Consider the following 16,653-nt stretch of genomic DNA (forward strand, 5'->3'; position numbering starts at 1 on the left):
TCTCCGAGTCACACCGGATGTCTAAATGGTAAACAATTCGATAAGTCAGCAATCATTTTGCATTTCAAATTACCATGACATATATGTATTGTTGCATTTCAAATAATTGTATTGTTGATAACAGAAGTCATTTTACAATGACAATCTACAAGGTTAATATAGTTGGCTTATCGTTCTTGCCCTCCATTGATCTGCTTTTTTTTTTTTTTTTGCATTGCAAGTTATGACGTATTTGTATTGTTGCATTTCAAACAATTTTATTGTTGATAATAGAAAGTCAGTTTACCAAAACAATCTACAAGGTTAATATAGCTGGCGTATCGTTCTTCCCCTCCATTTATCTGCTTTCTTTTGCATTTCAAGTTATCATGAAATATATGTATTGTTGCATTTGAAAATATTTTATTGTTTAAAATAGAATTATTTCTATCATAACAATCCACAAGGTTAATATAGTTAGCTTAATGTTCTTCCCCTCCATTTATCTGCTTTCTTTTGCATTTCAAGTAATCATGACATATATGTATTGTTGCATTTCAAACCATTGTATTGTTGATAATATAAGTCATTTGACCATAACAATCAAATAAATGTGTTGTTGCATTTGAAAGAATTGTATTCTTGATAATAATTATTGGTGTTGTTCATTATCAATAGTGACATTTCTATTGGTATTTGTATTGATCCACTTGTGGTGTAATAATGCTCATTGTCATTTTTCCATTATTATTTATTTCACTAACTGCTTCTTTGCTATCACTTTTACTTTCATATTTGTCCATCTGTCCATTTCCTACCGCTTTTCCCCTTCGGGTCACGGGGAGTCGCTGGAGGCCTATCTCAGCTGCGTTTCGGGTAGAAGGCGGGGTACACCCTGGACAAGTCGCCACCTCATTTCATATTTGTACATATCCTATTTGCTGATGCTGTTCTGTTGTTATTGTTATTGTTGTCTCTCTGTCTCACCCCTTCTTATCCACGCAATTCCCCCCTGTCAAGAGAAGTATACCACACTGCTCTTTTCAAAAGTAAATTCTGTACAGTTTATAATGGCATCTACCATCTACATCCAAAATATGATTTGCCTGAGTAGCTGGAGAGGTAAAAAAAAATTAATAAAAAAATAAAAATAAATAAATATATATATATATACATATATGTATAGATATATATATACATACATATATATATACATACATATACACACACATATATATATACATACATATACACACATATATATAAACATATATACATACATATATATATATATACACATACATATATATATATACACATACATATATATATATATATATATATATATATATATATACATATATATATACATATATATATATATATACATATATATATATATATATATATATACACATATATATATATATATATATATACATATATATACATATATATATATATATATACATATATATACATATATATATATATATATACATATATATACATATATATATACATATATATATATATATATATATATATACATATACATATACATATATATATATACATATACATATATATATATACATATATATATATACATATATATATATGCATATATATATACATATACATATATACATATACATATATATATATATATATATATATATATATATATATATATATATATATATGTATATCCATCCATCCATTTTCTACCGCTTATTCCCTTTTGGGGTCGCGCCTATCTCAGCTACATCCGGGCGGAAGGCGGCGTACACCCTGGACGAGGTGTATATTTATATATACATACATATATACAGGCAGTCGAGATCCAGGGCAACGGAAGGAAAACACTGCTGAAACACGGGAGATTAACATTAGCTTAGCATTACCGCCGGCTCAAACTCATTTCGCAAAATATTGTTTTTATTAGCGCATGTCTAGAATTTCCGCCGGGTCAAACTCGTCACGTCATGAGTGACACTTCACCTGTCATCATTTTCAAAATGGAGGAGGCTGATTTCAATCATTTGAAATCGCATAAAGGAAAGAAGATTAAGAGCTATTCAGTAGGATTTAAGGTCCAAGCTATTGAATATGCTAAAAAGAACAGTAAGCAGCTATGTTTTATTAATATACCGTAGCTGCGTGTGTCAAATATGAGTCATTAAATGACTCCCGCCTCCTGGTGGTAGAGGGCGCTAGTGATCCTTCTTGCGACTACTCGGCTGCAGAAGAAGTGACAACAAGCTGCGATCGTTTATTTTTTTCCTCTCGCTTGCACTTTTAACATGGAGGATTACATATCTAAAATAAAACAGTTTTCTAAACTGGACTTTCAATGGAAGCAGGAGGTAATAAAGGAAGATCTCCATCGACACAGAGAGACTTTTAAAACTGAAGAAAGATAAGGAAGACTTCTATAAACAAGTTATCGATGCTTTTGATCAGAAGGAGCAGCGCATGGACTTCATTTATAAGTAAAGGTAAGACCATAATAATGTTTTTTTTTTAAATTAAATGTGCTTTTAATGATTGTATCCTTACACCACACTCAAATTTTTAAGCGCAGGCCTAAATTTACTGCATGCCTCTGGTAAGCGCCGGAGTGAGAAGAGGTTTTAAATTGATTAGCGCCCCGGCGGCAATTCGAAACACGGTATTCTTACTTGAGTACAATTTTTGGGTGCCAGCAATAGAACATTAACTCGATCTTCAAGGTGTCAGAATGTTGTGTTGGGAACATACGGAGCTGACTTCCTGTAGCCGAGCAGATATTTCCTCCAGTTGTTGTTTGGCGTGAGTGTGATTGTTGCGTTCCAGCACCAGCTTGTCTTTCAAGGTGTTCAGCATCGCCACGATGTCTTCTTTCTCCTTATTCCTGCTCGCACACTCCTTGTCTTTCTTCTCCAAACGTTGCTTCAGCTCCTGATGATCTACAGAAAAGTGAATGTTTATGGTGTTAACGCTGCTGAAGGAAGAGTTGAATGAACATTTAGACTTGGAGTTACAAAAGCCAAAAGCAGTGAAGTTGTCAGGTTGTGTAAATGCTACATAAAAAGAGAATACCACAAATCCTTTTCAACTAATATTCCATTGAATAGCCTGCAAAGACAAGATATTTCACGTTGGAACTGGAAAACATTATTTTTTGCAAATATTAGCTCATTTGGAATTTGATGCCTGCAACATGTTTCCAAAAACCTGGAACAAGTGGCAAAAAAGAGTGAGAGAGTTGAGGAATGCTCATCAAACGCTTATTTGGAAGGTCCCATGGGTGAACGGGCTAATTGGGAAGAGGTGGGTGCCATGATTGGCTATAAAACTGTCAATACGTAGACTTTGGGGGGTTTGTTTTCCTGGAATGCAAAGGAAAGTTGGAGCGGGCAAGGCGTGAAGGTAAGGACATATTTATTTATTACATAAAAAATGGAACAAAAGGCGCGCACACGGCGGAAGTACAAAAACTTGGCTAATGAAACAAAAACTTGCACAAAAGCAGAAACTATGAACATGAAGCAAAACTTGTTAACTGTGACAAGGAAAAACCAAACCTACGTGGCACGGCAAGAACTAGAACTATGAACAGGCAGGAGTATCAGAAGAAGCATGGCATGAAGTGAGCAGAGGTAATGTCTCCAGGCTGACCACCTGGCAACTATCGCTTTAAATACTGGTGACATGATTAGTGAAAACAGGTGCGTGACTCAAAATGTGAAACTAATGGTTGCTATGGTGACAAAACAAGAGAGTGAAAAAGCAGGAACTGAGTGTCCAAAAACTAAAGAGAACATGACTTCAACTAAACATGATCACAGACATGACAAAAAGCAAATACCATGAAATGCTCACTCGTTCACAAACAAGGACGGGGCGAGGGTCACTGAGCAAATTGTTTAAGAACAACATTTCTCAAGAAACTATTGCAAGGAATTTAGCGATTTCACCATCTACGCTCCATAAAATCATCAAAAGGTTCAGAGAATCTGGAGAAATCACTGCATATAAGCCTTGATATTATGCACCTTGGATCTCTCAGGCGGTACTGCATCAAAAAGCAATGTGTAAAAGATATCACCACATGGGCTCAGGAACACTTCAGAAAACCACTGTCAGTAACTACAGTTGGTCGCTACAGCTGAAAGTGCAAGTTAAAGCTCTACTATACAAACCCAAAGCCATTTATCAACAACATCCAGAAACGCTTCGCTGGGCCCGAGTTCATCTAAGATGGACTGATGCAAAGTGGAAAGGTGTTCTGTGGTCTGATGAGTCCACATTTCAAATGGTTTTTGGAAACTGTGGACCAAAGAGGAAAAGACCCATCCGGATTGTTCTAGATGCAAAGCGTAAAAGGCACTATATGGCACATGTTTATGACAGTGTTGTTTAGTGTGGTTTCACTATATGGCACATGTTTATGACAGTGTTGTTTAGTGTGGTTTCACTATATGGCACATGTTTATGACAGTGTTGTTTAGTGTGGTTTCACTATATGGCACATGTTTATGACAGTGTTGTTAAGTGTGGTTTCACTATATGGCACATGTTTATGACAGTGTTGTTTAGTGTGGTTTCACTATATGGCACATGTTTATGACAGTATTGTTTAGTGTGGTTTCACTATATGGCACATGTTTATGACAGTGTTGTTTAGTGTGGTTTCACTACATGGCACATGTTTATGACAGTGTTGTTTAGTGGGGTTTCACTATATGGCACATGTTTATGACAGTGTTGTTTAGTGTGGTTTCACTATATGGCACATGTTTATGACAGTGTTGTTTAGTGTGGTTTCACTATATGGCACATGTTTATGACAGTGTTGTTTAGTGTGGTTTCACTATATGGCACATGTTTATGACAGTGTTGTTTAGTGTGGTTTCACTATATGGCACATGTTTATGACAGTGTTGTTTAGTGTGGTTTCACTATATGGCACATGTTTATGACAGTGTTGTTTAGTGTGGTTTCACTATATGGCACATGTTTATGACAGTGTTGTTTAGTGTGGTTTCACTATATGGCACATGTTTATGACAGTGTTGTTTAGTGTGGTTTCACTATATGGCACATGTTTATGACAGTGTTGTTTAGTGTGGTTTCACTATATGGCACATGTTTATGACAGTGTTGTTTAGTGTGATTTCACTATATGGCACATGTTTATGACAGTGTTGTTTAGTGTGGTTTCACTACATGGCACATGTTTATGACAGTGTTGTTTAGTGGGGTTTCACTATATGGCACATGTTTATGACAGTGTTGTTTAGTGTGGTTTCACTATATGGCACATGTTTATGACAGTGTTGTTTAGTGTGGTTTCACTATATGGCACATGTTTATGACAGTGTTGTTTAGTGTGGGTTTCACTATATGGCACATGTTTATGACAGTGTTGTTTAGTGGGGTTTCACTATATGGCACATGTTTATGACAGTGTTGTTTAGTGTGGGTTCACTATATGGCACATGTTTATGACAGTGTTGTTTAGTGGGGTTTCACTATATGGCACATGTTTATGACAGTGTTGTTAAGTGTGGTTTCACTATATGGCACATGTTTATGACAGTGTTGTTTAGTGTGGGTTCACTATATGGCACATGTTTATGACAGTGTTGTTTAGTGTGGTTTCACTATATGGCACATGTTTATGACAGTGTTGTTTAGTGTGGGTTCACTATATGGCACATGTTTATGACAGTGTTGTTTAGTGGGGTTTCACTATATGGCACATGTTTATGACAGTGTTGTTAAGTGTGGTTTCACTATATGGCACATGTCTATGACAGTGTTGTTTAGTGGGGTTTCACTATATGGCACATGTTTATGACAGTGTTGTTTAGTGGGGTTTCACTATATGGCACATGTTTATGACAGTGTTGTTTAGTGTGGTTTCACTATATGGCACATGTTTATGACAGTGTTGTTTAGTGTGGGTTCACTATATGGCACATGTTTATGACAGTGTTGTTTAGTGTGGTTTCACTACATGGCACATGTTTATGACAGTGTTGTTTAGTGGGGTTTCACTATATGGCACATGTTTATGACAGTGTTGTTTAGTGTGGTTTTACTATATGGCACATGTTTATGACAGTGTTGTTTAGTGTGGTTTCACTATATGGCACATGTTTATGACAGTGTTGTTTAGTGGGGTTTCACTATATGGCACATGTTTATGACAGTGTTGTTTAGTGTGGTTTCACTATATGGCACATGTTTATGACAGTGTTGTTTAGTGTGGGTTTCACTATATGGCACATGTTTATGACAGTGTTGTTTAGTGGGGTTTCACTATATGGCACATGTTTATGACAGTGTTGTTTAGTGGGGTTTCACTATATGGCACATGTTTATGACAGTGTTGTTAAGTGGGGTTTCACTATATGGCACATGTTTATGACAGTGTTGTTTAGTGTGGTTTCACTATATGGCACATGTTTATGACAGTGTTGTTTAGTGTGGTTTCACTATATGGCACATGTTTATGACAGTGTTGTTTAGTGTGGTTTCACTATATGGCACATGTTTATGACAGTGTTGTTTAGTGTGGTTTCACTATATGGCACATGTTTATGACAGTGTTGTTTAGTGGGGTTTCACTATATGGCACATGTTTAAGACAGTGTTGTGTATTGGGGTTTCACTATATGGCACATGTTTATGACAGTATGACAGTATTGTTTAGTGTGGTTTCACTATATGGCACATGTTTATGACAGTGTTGTTTAGTGTGGTTTCACTATATGGCACATGTTTATGACAGTGTTGTTTAGTGGGGTTTCACTATATGGCACATGTTTAAGACAGTGTTGTGTATTGGGGTTTCACTATATGGCACATGTTTATGACAGTGTGGGCGTTGTTCATACTGCCACCCTTAGTGTGACATGTATGGCTGTTGACTGAGTATGAACTTCATTCGCTCGTCTGCATTGTGTTCAAAGTCAAGATGAGTGTGTCATTAGTTCATTAGAGGAGGGGAGCACGTTTTGATTAATATAGACTGTATGATTTGTGACTTAATTATTATGTTAGACCAGGGGTGCCCATACTTTTTCTGCAGGCGAGCTACTTTTCAATCGACCAACTCGAGGGGATCTACCTCATTTATATATATCATTTATATTTATTTATTTATGAAAGAGACATTTTTGTAAACAAGTTAAATGTGTTTAATGATAATACAAGTATGTGTAACACATATAGATGTCTTTCTTTCACGAAGACAAGAATATAAGTTGGTGTATTACCTGATTCTGATGACTTGCATTGATTGGAATCAGACAGTAATGATGATAACGCCCACATTTTCAAATGGAGGAGAAAAAAAGTTGTCCTTTCTGTACAATACCACATGAAAGTGGTTGGTTTTTGGCATCTAATTCATCCAGCTTCCATACACTTTACAAGAAAAACATTGGCGGCAAATTCCGTAGCTTGCTTGATTGACATTCACGGCACCCGAGGGTCTTGTGAGATGACGCTGGCTGCTGCCAGTTCATTATTATGAAAAAATGACAGAGAGGAAGGCCAGAAACACTTTTTATTTCAACAGACTTTCGCGCCGTCCGTTCCGTCAAAACTCTAAAGGCCGACTGCACATTTCCTATCTTCACAATAAAAGCCCTGCTTCATGCTGCCTGCGCTAACAAAATAAGAGTCTCGGAAAGCTGGCGTGCACAAGTGATGTGCACGCCAGCTTTCTGAGGGATCGCTTGTGCACGCCAGTTTTCCGAGACTCTGTATTTAGTTAGCGCAGGCAGCATGAAGCAGGGCTTTTATTGTGAAGATAGGAAATGTGCAGTCGGCCTTTAGAGTTTTGACGGAAGGTACGGCACGAGAGTCTGTTGAAATAAAAAGTGTTTCTCGCATTCCTCTCGGTCATATTTTCATAATAATGATCTTGCAGCAGCCAGCGTCATCTCACAAGACCCTCCGGTACCGTGAATGTCATTTAAGTGACGTCTTGGTGAAGATTGATGATCACTAATTTTTAGGTCTATTTTCTTTAAAAGCCTGGCTGGAGATCGACTGACACACCCCCCGCGGTCGACTGGTAGCTCGCGATCGACGTAATGGGCACCCCTGTGTTAGACAGATCAAACTTGCCTCTAAGTTAACGACAAGATTGATTTGTGAAAAATTATTTTAAAGATCAAAAGTTGCCATCAATCCCACTTGGGTGCTCGGCATTGTCCGTGGGTGCTGGGGCCACAAAGCATCCATGGGATCGACACATACGCACGGCAATGTGCTCGCTACATTGGATTGGAGCGGTGATAGGAAAGCGGAGTCAAAAGCCAAAGATCTCAATTGACATTGTAACTTTCCAACCAGTTCTGGGCGACCAACGTGAGTTTACATCCCTGGGTTGCTGGGCTCACACTTCACAGTCCATCTCTTAGGGTGTGAAGAGCGTAGCAAAGTGAGAGAAGCCGACTATTCTGAGCTCTTCTCGATACCAGGACGTGGTTGGTTTCTTACCTTTGGTCATGGAATCTGCTTGGTCTTTCCATTGCTTGACTTCATTTTCCTTCACCAGCCTGTGGATTCAAACAAAAGGGTTGAAGAAACAGTGAATGCCCATATGTTTCATCTCAAAAAAAGAATGACTTGAAAAGACCCCTGCATTTGGAAAGGTGGGTGTGTCCATTCATCCATCTTCTTCCACTTATCAGAGGTTGGGTCGCGGGGGCAGCAGCCACTTGGTCCAGCTCCTCCCGGGGGATCCCGAGGCGTTCCCAGGCCAGCCGGGAGACATAGTCTTCCCAACGTGCCCTGGGTCTTCCCCGTGGCCTCCTACCGGTTGGACGTGCCCTAAACACCTCCCTAGGGAGGCGTTCGGGTGGCATCCTGACCAGATGCCCGACCCACCTCATCTGGCTCCTCTCCATGTGGAGGAGCAGCGGCTTTACTTTGAGTTCCTCCCGGATGACAGAGCTTCTCACCCTATCTCTAAGGGAGAGACCCACCCCCCGGCGGAGGAAACTCATTTGGGCCGCTTGTACCCGTGATTTTGTCCTTTTGGTCATAACCCAAAGCTCATGACCATAGGTGAGGATGGGAACGTAGATGGACCGGTAAATTGAGAGCTTTGCCTTCCGGCTCAGCTCTTTCTTCACCACAACGGATCGATACAGCGTCCGCATTACTGAAGACGCCGCACCGATCCGCCCGTCGACTTCACGATCCACTTTTCCCTCAAACGTGAACAAAACTCCGAGGTACTTGAACTCCTCCACTTGGGGCAGGGTCTCCTCTCCAACCCAGAGATGGTACTCCACTCTTTTCCAGGCGAGAACCATGGACTTAGACTTGCGTGTAGCGCTGGCTTAATGACCAGGTTAAAGGCTAGACCAGGCCTGGGCATTTATTTTGATTCATGGGGCCAAATTTAGAGAAAAAACATTTTTATGGGGCCCGATATGTCTGATTTTTAGGAACACAAATACAAAACCTCACATCCATCCATCCATTTCCTGCCGCTTAATCCCTTCGGGGTCACTGGAGCCTATCTCAGCTACAATGCGGCGGAAGGCGGGGTACACCCCGGACAAGTGGCCACCTCATCACAGATAGACAGACAACATTCACACACTAGGGACCATTTAGTGTTGCCAATAAACCTATCCCCAGGTGCATGTCTTTGGAGGTGGGAGGGGCCTATCTCCAGGTGCATGTCTTTGGAGGTGGGAGGGGCCTATCCCCAGGTGCATGTCCTTGGAAGTGGGAGGGGCCTATCCCCCGATGCATGTCTTTGGAAGTGGGAGGGGCCTATCCCCCGGTGCATGTCTTTGGAAGTGGGAGGGGCCTATCCCCAGGTGCATGTCTTTGGAGGTGGGAGGAAGCCGGAGTACCCGGAGGGAACCCACACATTCACGGGGAGAACATGCAGACTCCACACAGAAAGATCCCGAGCCCGGGATTGAAATCAGGACTACGCAGGACCTTCGTATTGTGAAGCACATGCGCTAACCCCTAACACACCGTGCTGCCTTCATGGGTACTTAATTTATATATTTTAAACTGTTTTATAAGTTTGTTGGGTAGACTTAGAGCTTAAAACTGGATTGATTTGGTTGAGCAAACAATGGCTGGAGGTGTGGGGAGAAGTGAGTTCTTGATGCAGCTTCATTTATTTGGGTGTCAGATTTAGACATTTAAGACATTTAGGCACCTACTCAGTGGCCTAGTGGTTAGAGTGTCCGCCCTGAGATGGGTAGGTTGTGAGTTCAAACCCCAGGCAAGTCATAACAAAGGTTATAAAAATGGGACCCGTTACCTCCCTGCTTGGCACTCAGCATCAAGGCTTGGAATCGGGGGTTAAATCACCAAAAATGATTCCCGGGTGCGGCACCGCTGCTGCCCAGGGGGTGAACAAGGGGATGGGTCAAATGCAGAGGACAGATTTCGCCACACCTAGTGTGTGTGTGACAATCATTGGTACTTTAACTTAACTTTAAATGGGTGTTTCAACCACTTGTGTTATTCGGACAATATGAGGACCCGTGCTGTTGGATGCCATTGCTAATGAAGCAGTGGGATAGCTTTGACCAGTCCACCAGTGTTTCATCGGGAGAGCTGTGGTTTCACAAATTAAATGCCGTAGTCCTAATAGCATACTTTGCAAAGGTTCTTTTAGTCAGACAATATTTTCGGTATATTCGATGGATTTTTTCCGACTGTCATCTGCACTCTTCTTAAGAAGGGTCACCTGACCACGGTGACGTGTTGCCTATCAGCTGTTCTTGCAGGCGTGGCCAAGCAGACCAACTCAGTGGTCAGGTGAGCCGTCTGAAGAAAAATGCAGAATCTGGCAACCCCAAGAAAGGAGAGGGTACCACAGAATTTTGATACAACATACTTATGCTTACTTACATGCGAACAATGTTTTTGACATTAAAGTCAGCCAGGGGAGCAACATCTGGATCTCCGCCTTTGTCTGTCTGCAGAACCAGCTGCTGAACTATCCGATCCAACAACACCCAGCATTGATTCATGGCTGTGGTTTGTTTAACTGTGAAGAGAGGGCAGCAGCTACAACAACCGTAGAATCAAAGTTACAGTCACAGTCAAAAGTGTACATAGACTTGTAAAGAACATCATGTCATGGCTGTCTTGAGTTTCCAATACTCTCTACCTGAAAAATTGGGAGCTAATCCTCCTTTTTCATTGTTCCATTTAAAGCAGCAGTTCCATTGGCATCAAAACAGGCCCACAGCATAATACTACCATGAATTGATTAACGTGGACCCCGACTTAAACAAGTTGAAAAACTTATTGGGGTGTTACAATTTAGTGGTCAATTGTACGGAATATGTACTGTACTGTGCAATCTACTAATAAAAGTATCAATCAATCAATCAAAAACCACCATGCTTGAAGGTAGGACGGTGTTCCTGGGGTTAAAGGCCTCACCTTTTCTCCACCAAACATATTGCTGGGTATTGTGGCCAAACGGCAACATTTTTGTGTCATCTGACATCACATGGACAAAGATAAGACCTTCTGGAGGAAAGTTCTGTGGTCAGATGAAACAAAAAATGGAGCTGCATGACATTATGCTCTTTACAAACTTTTGATCGCGACTGTACATGAACATCTGATTCTCTTGGATGTTTTTAAGGTTTCCTAGACCTCCCGTGAGATAAATCCTGTTGCCAACTGGCATACCGAATACAATTGTTCTGGCGTCAGTCTGCGTCTGCGTATGAAGAAGTCCAGACCACCTTACCTGGCATCATGAGACAGTTCTGCAGTGCAGAGACCAGGTGCGGGTAAGCTTCAGTGTGGTTCAGCTTCTTCCTGATCAGCTCAAACATCTGGCTTGCACTTCTGGTGTCAATATGAACCTGGGATCGGGTGAAGAAACCATTGTCATTGTCAAGGATCTCATTTCAGAGAGCTTTAAAGATCTTTTGAATTGGAAAAAAATCATTAAAAGTTGCTTTTCTGTACTCCATCCATCCATCTTCAACTGCGTATCCGGAATCAGGTCGCGGGGGCAACAGCTCCGGCAGAGACCCCCAGACTTCCCTCTCCAGGGCAACATTAGCAACTTCCTCCTGGGGGATCCCAAAGCGTTCCCGGGCCAGAGAAAAGATGTAATCCCCCCATCTGGTCCTTGGCCTGCCGCGGGGTCTCCTCCCAGTGGGAGGTGCAACAAGGACCTCCCTAGGGAGACGCTGGTGAGGCATCCGCACGAAATCCCCGAACCACCTAAGCTGGTTCCTTTCCAAGCGAAGGAGCGGCGGCTCTACTTGGGGTCCCTCTCGGGTGACTGAACCTCTCACCCGATCTCTAAGGGAGATGCCAGCCACCCTTCTGAGGAAACTCATTTTAGCCGCTTGTATCCGCGATCTTATTCTTTTGCTCATGACCCACACCTCATGACCATAGGTGAGAGTAGGAATGTAGATAACTTGGTAGACTGAGAGCTTTGCCCTCTGGCAAGTGACAGTGGGGCAGAGAGACTGCAATACTGCCCCAGCTTCTCCGATTCTCCGGCTGGTCTCCTTCTCCATCTTTCCTTCACTTGTGAACAAGACCCTGAGAGACTTCAACTCGTCTACCCATCTTAAATGAATCTAAGACAAGGGTCCTCAAACCTCCACATTGTGTGGCCCTCTAATTGACTATATAGTAATAGTTCAATATCTCCATTTCAACAAGACTAAGTATACGAGTGGTGCAATCAGATGAAAAACAGAAAAAGGGTAAATCAACGACTCTGGCTGACTAATGACTGTAAAATCCTCATGAAGGAACAACAACTTAGTAAAAGTGACTTTCTCGACAACAATTTAATGCCGTGAGGAATGAAATTACACACTGATGTGGCTTTTGGATGCAGGGATCCAAGGTGCGTAATATCATCGCATACGTGCAGTCATTTCTCCATATTCTATGAAACTTTTGATGATATTACGGAGTGTAAATTCCTTGCAATAGCTTGTTGAGAAATGTTCTTAAACAATTTGCTCAGGCATTTGTTGACAAAGTGGTGACCCTCACCCCGTCCTTGTTTGTGAACGACTGAGCATTTCATGAAGCTGCTTTTATAGCCAATCATGGTGTTACGACCTGGTGGCATGGTGATGCGGGGTTTGTTCTCTCAGGATGCAAACGGACGACTGCTGACAGGACTTGCAGGAAGGAACATGATTTGATAGAAAAAATAACCCTAAACAGGTACAAAACAGAAAACAAACCGGCAGGACAAGGTGCCGATTGCACCGGAAGCTAAGGCTAAAAGAGAGACAAGCAAAAACTTACGTAACTGTAGCGAGACGCAAACAAAGAAGCCAGACCGACTGACTGGCAAGAGCAAGCTTAAATAATGTTACTGATTACAAACAGGTGAGCATCACGAACACAAGCGGCAGGTGAAAATAATAAGTAACCATGGTGACTAAACAAACTCAAGGAACTAATGGAGTCAAAAACAAACAGAAAACACAAACCACGGATCATGACACATGGCACCCACCTGTTCCCAATTAGCCCGTTCACCTGTGGGATGCTCAAAATAAGTATTTGATGAGCATTCCTTAACTTTCTCAATCTTTTTTGAAACATGTTGCTGGCATCAAATTCCAAATGAGCTAATATTTGCAAAAAATAACAGTGTGAACATCAAAGGCAAAGTACTAAGTTAAAGTAGCAATGATTGTCACACACACACTAGGTATGGTGAAACTTGGCTCTGCAGTTGACCCATCACCTCTGATCACCCCCTGGGAGGTGAGGGGAGCAGTGAGCAGCAGCGTTGGCCGCGCCCGGGAATCATTTTTGGTGATTTAACCCCCAATTCCAACCCTTGATGCTGAGTACCAAGCAAGGAAGTAATGGCCCCCATTTTTATAGTCTTTGGTATGACTCGGCCGGGGTTTGAACTCACAACCTACCCATCTCAGGGCGGACACTGAGTAGGTCAAATATCTATTCTTTGAAGTCTATTCAATTGAATCTAAGTTGAAAAGGATTTTTATTTCCCATTTACACAACCTGACAACTTCACTGCTTTTTGGCATTGGTAGTTTCTTCAAAATAGCCACCCTTTGCTCTGATTACTGCTTTGCACACTCTTGGCATTCTCTGGATGAACTTCAAGAGGTAGTCACCACAGGTGTGATAGTTTTTATGCCTTCAGTGACGATCTAGAATGTAAATAGTCATGAATACAAAGACAACGCATTGAACCTTGAGGTGTGTCGGAGGTCACGTTGTAATACAAAACTTCATAGAAATCCAAAAATATTTGCCGACATGACTTACAAGATCGAAGCGTTTGGACAGCAGAAGCTCATCCTCGTTCCTCAACATTTCAAAGAAGTCCAGATGTCTGAGCAACAACAACAACAACATGTGAGAGAGTATGTGAGAAAGTAGATAAAACAATGTTAACGCTGAAAAGGTCTTTGAGCGGTGATGTACCTGTCAAGTGTATCGTTGTCATGGGAGCGAAGTTTATCAACGACCGGCTGAATGCCCAACATCAGGAACTCGTAGCGCAAGTGGATACGGAACTCCGTACTGGTCTGGACGCACACAAACACATGCATGTGCACACTAAGTACAAAACATACAAAGGTAGACAAATGCCAGACTTTAAATTCTGTGTAAGATGAAACCAAAGAGCACTTAAAAAGGCGGACAAGTTAGAAGGTAAACAGAGAACTGTATGAGAGCAGAACTGAACTCCATTGTCGTGTTACGAAAAAAGTCTGCGGTGTATAGAGCGTTTTCTATCGGGCTCCAGTACTCTGGAATGTTCTACAGGTAACAGTTCGAGATGCTACCTCAGTAGAAGCATTTAAGTCTCATCTTAAAACTCATCTGTATACTCTAGCCTTTAAATAGACCCCCTCTTTATACAAGTTGATCTGCAGTTTCTTTTCTTTTCTCCTCTGCCCCCCTGTCCCTAGTGGAGGGGTTTTGGGAGGGGACAGGTCCGGTGGCCATGGATGAAGTGCTGACTGTCCACAGTCGGGACCCAGGGTGGACCGCTCGCCTGTGCATCGGTTGTGGACGTCTCTGCGCTGCTGACCCGTCTCCACTTGGGATGGTCTCCTGCTGGCCCCACTATGGACTGGACTCTCTCACTATTATGTTGGATCCACTATGGACAGGACTTTCACTATTATGTTGGATCCACTATGGACTGGACTCACACTATTATGTTAGATCCACTATGGACTGGACTCTCACTGTTATGTTGGATCCACTGTGGACTGGACTTTCACTATTATGTTGGATCCACTATGGACTGGACTCACACTATTATGTTAGATCCACTATGTACTGGACTCTCACTGTTATGTTGGATCCACTATGGACTGGACTCTCACTGTTATGTTGGATCCAGTATGGACTGGACTTTCACTATTATGTTAGATCCACTATGGACTGGACTCTCACTGTTATGTTGGATCCACTATGGACTGGACTTTCACTATTATGTTGGATCCACTATGGACTGGACTTTCACTATTATGTTAGATCCACTATGGACTGGACTCACACTATTATGTTAAATCCACTATGGACTGGACTCTCACTGTTATGTTGGATCCACTATGGACTGGACTCTCACTGTTATGTTGGATCCAGTATGGACTGGACTTTCACTATTATGTTAGATCCACTATGGACAATGGACTCTCACTGTTATGTTGGATCCACTATGGACTGGACTTTCACTAATATGTTAGATCCAGTATGGACTGTATTCACACAACTATGTTAGATCCACTATGTACTGGACTCTCACTATTATGTTAGATCCACTATGGACTGGACTCTCACTATTATGTTAGATCCACTATGGACTGGACTCTCACTATTATGTTAGATCCACTATGGACTGGACTCTCACTATTATGTTAGATCCACTATGGACTGGACTCTCACTATTATGTTAGATCCACTATGGACTGGACTCTCACTATTATGTCAGATCCACTATGGACTGGTCTTTCATTATTATGTTAGATCCACTATGGACTGGACTCTCACTATTATGTTAGATCCACTATGGACTGGACTCTCACTATTATGTTAGATCCACTATGGACTGGACTTTCACAATATCATGTTAGACCCGCTTGACATCCATTGCTTTCGGTCTCCCCTAGAGGGGGGTTTGCCCACATATGCGGTTCTCTCCAAGGTTTTTCATAATCCCTGTCACCGACGTCCCACTGGGGTGAGTTTTTCCTTGCCCTTATGTGGGCTCTGTACCGCGGATGTTGTTGTGGCTTGTGCAGCCCTTTGAGACACTTGTGATTTAGGTCTATATAAATAAACATTGATTGATTGATTGATCCAAAAGCCAAAAGAAGATGTTCGGAGTTGCAAAGAGAATGTGTTTTCTTTCAAAACTACCGACAGACGCCTCTTTACCTCGCCCGGTCCTTGGCTCAGCACGGCATTGATTAGTGACATGATGGCGGTCTTCAGGCTGACTTCGTCCCTGTAGCGGCCCGTGGATCGGTCCAAGTCTGTCACCAGAGTCTGCGAGCCAAACAGAAAATGCCTCAAACAAGAGTGAGCCTTCGACTGGAAACGGCACTGAAATATGACCCGGAACAAGGACGAAATGTTGCTAGAGGAGCAGAAAAGATGTCTGCTTTGTTTAAGTGAAGACCAAGA

The 16,653-nt window shown here is 41.7% G+C and overlaps 1 protein-coding gene across 4 annotated transcripts in view; it reads right to left on the bottom strand.

Annotated features, from left to right (window-relative positions):
* The window catches only part of LOC133542295 (disheveled-associated activator of morphogenesis 1-like), a 92,204-nt gene that overhangs the window by 22,033 nt on the left and 53,518 nt on the right, over positions 1-16,653 (bottom strand). For all 4 annotated transcript variants that reach the window (XM_061886292.1, XM_061886291.1, XM_061886290.1 and 1 more), the window contains 8 exons: positions 16,405-16,515; positions 14,437-14,540; positions 14,278-14,344; positions 11,735-11,852; positions 10,879-11,017; positions 8,485-8,543; positions 2,743-2,930; positions 1-21 (listed from right to left, as the gene is read on the bottom strand). The exon at positions 1-21 is cut by the window's left edge and continues 216 nt beyond it. In XM_061886292.1, the coding sequence (XP_061742276.1) occupies positions 1-21; positions 2,743-2,930; positions 8,485-8,543; positions 10,879-11,017; positions 11,735-11,852; positions 14,278-14,344; positions 14,437-14,540; positions 16,405-16,515 (807 nt within the window). The remainder of the gene's footprint in view (positions 22-2,742; positions 2,931-8,484; positions 8,544-10,878; positions 11,018-11,734; positions 11,853-14,277; positions 14,345-14,436; positions 14,541-16,404; positions 16,516-16,653) is intronic.

This window comes from Nerophis ophidion, linkage group LG24 (genome assembly GCF_033978795.1).
Source record: "Nerophis ophidion isolate RoL-2023_Sa linkage group LG24, RoL_Noph_v1.0, whole genome shotgun sequence".
NCBI classification, from domain to species: Eukaryota; Metazoa; Chordata; class Actinopteri; order Syngnathiformes; family Syngnathidae; genus Nerophis; species Nerophis ophidion.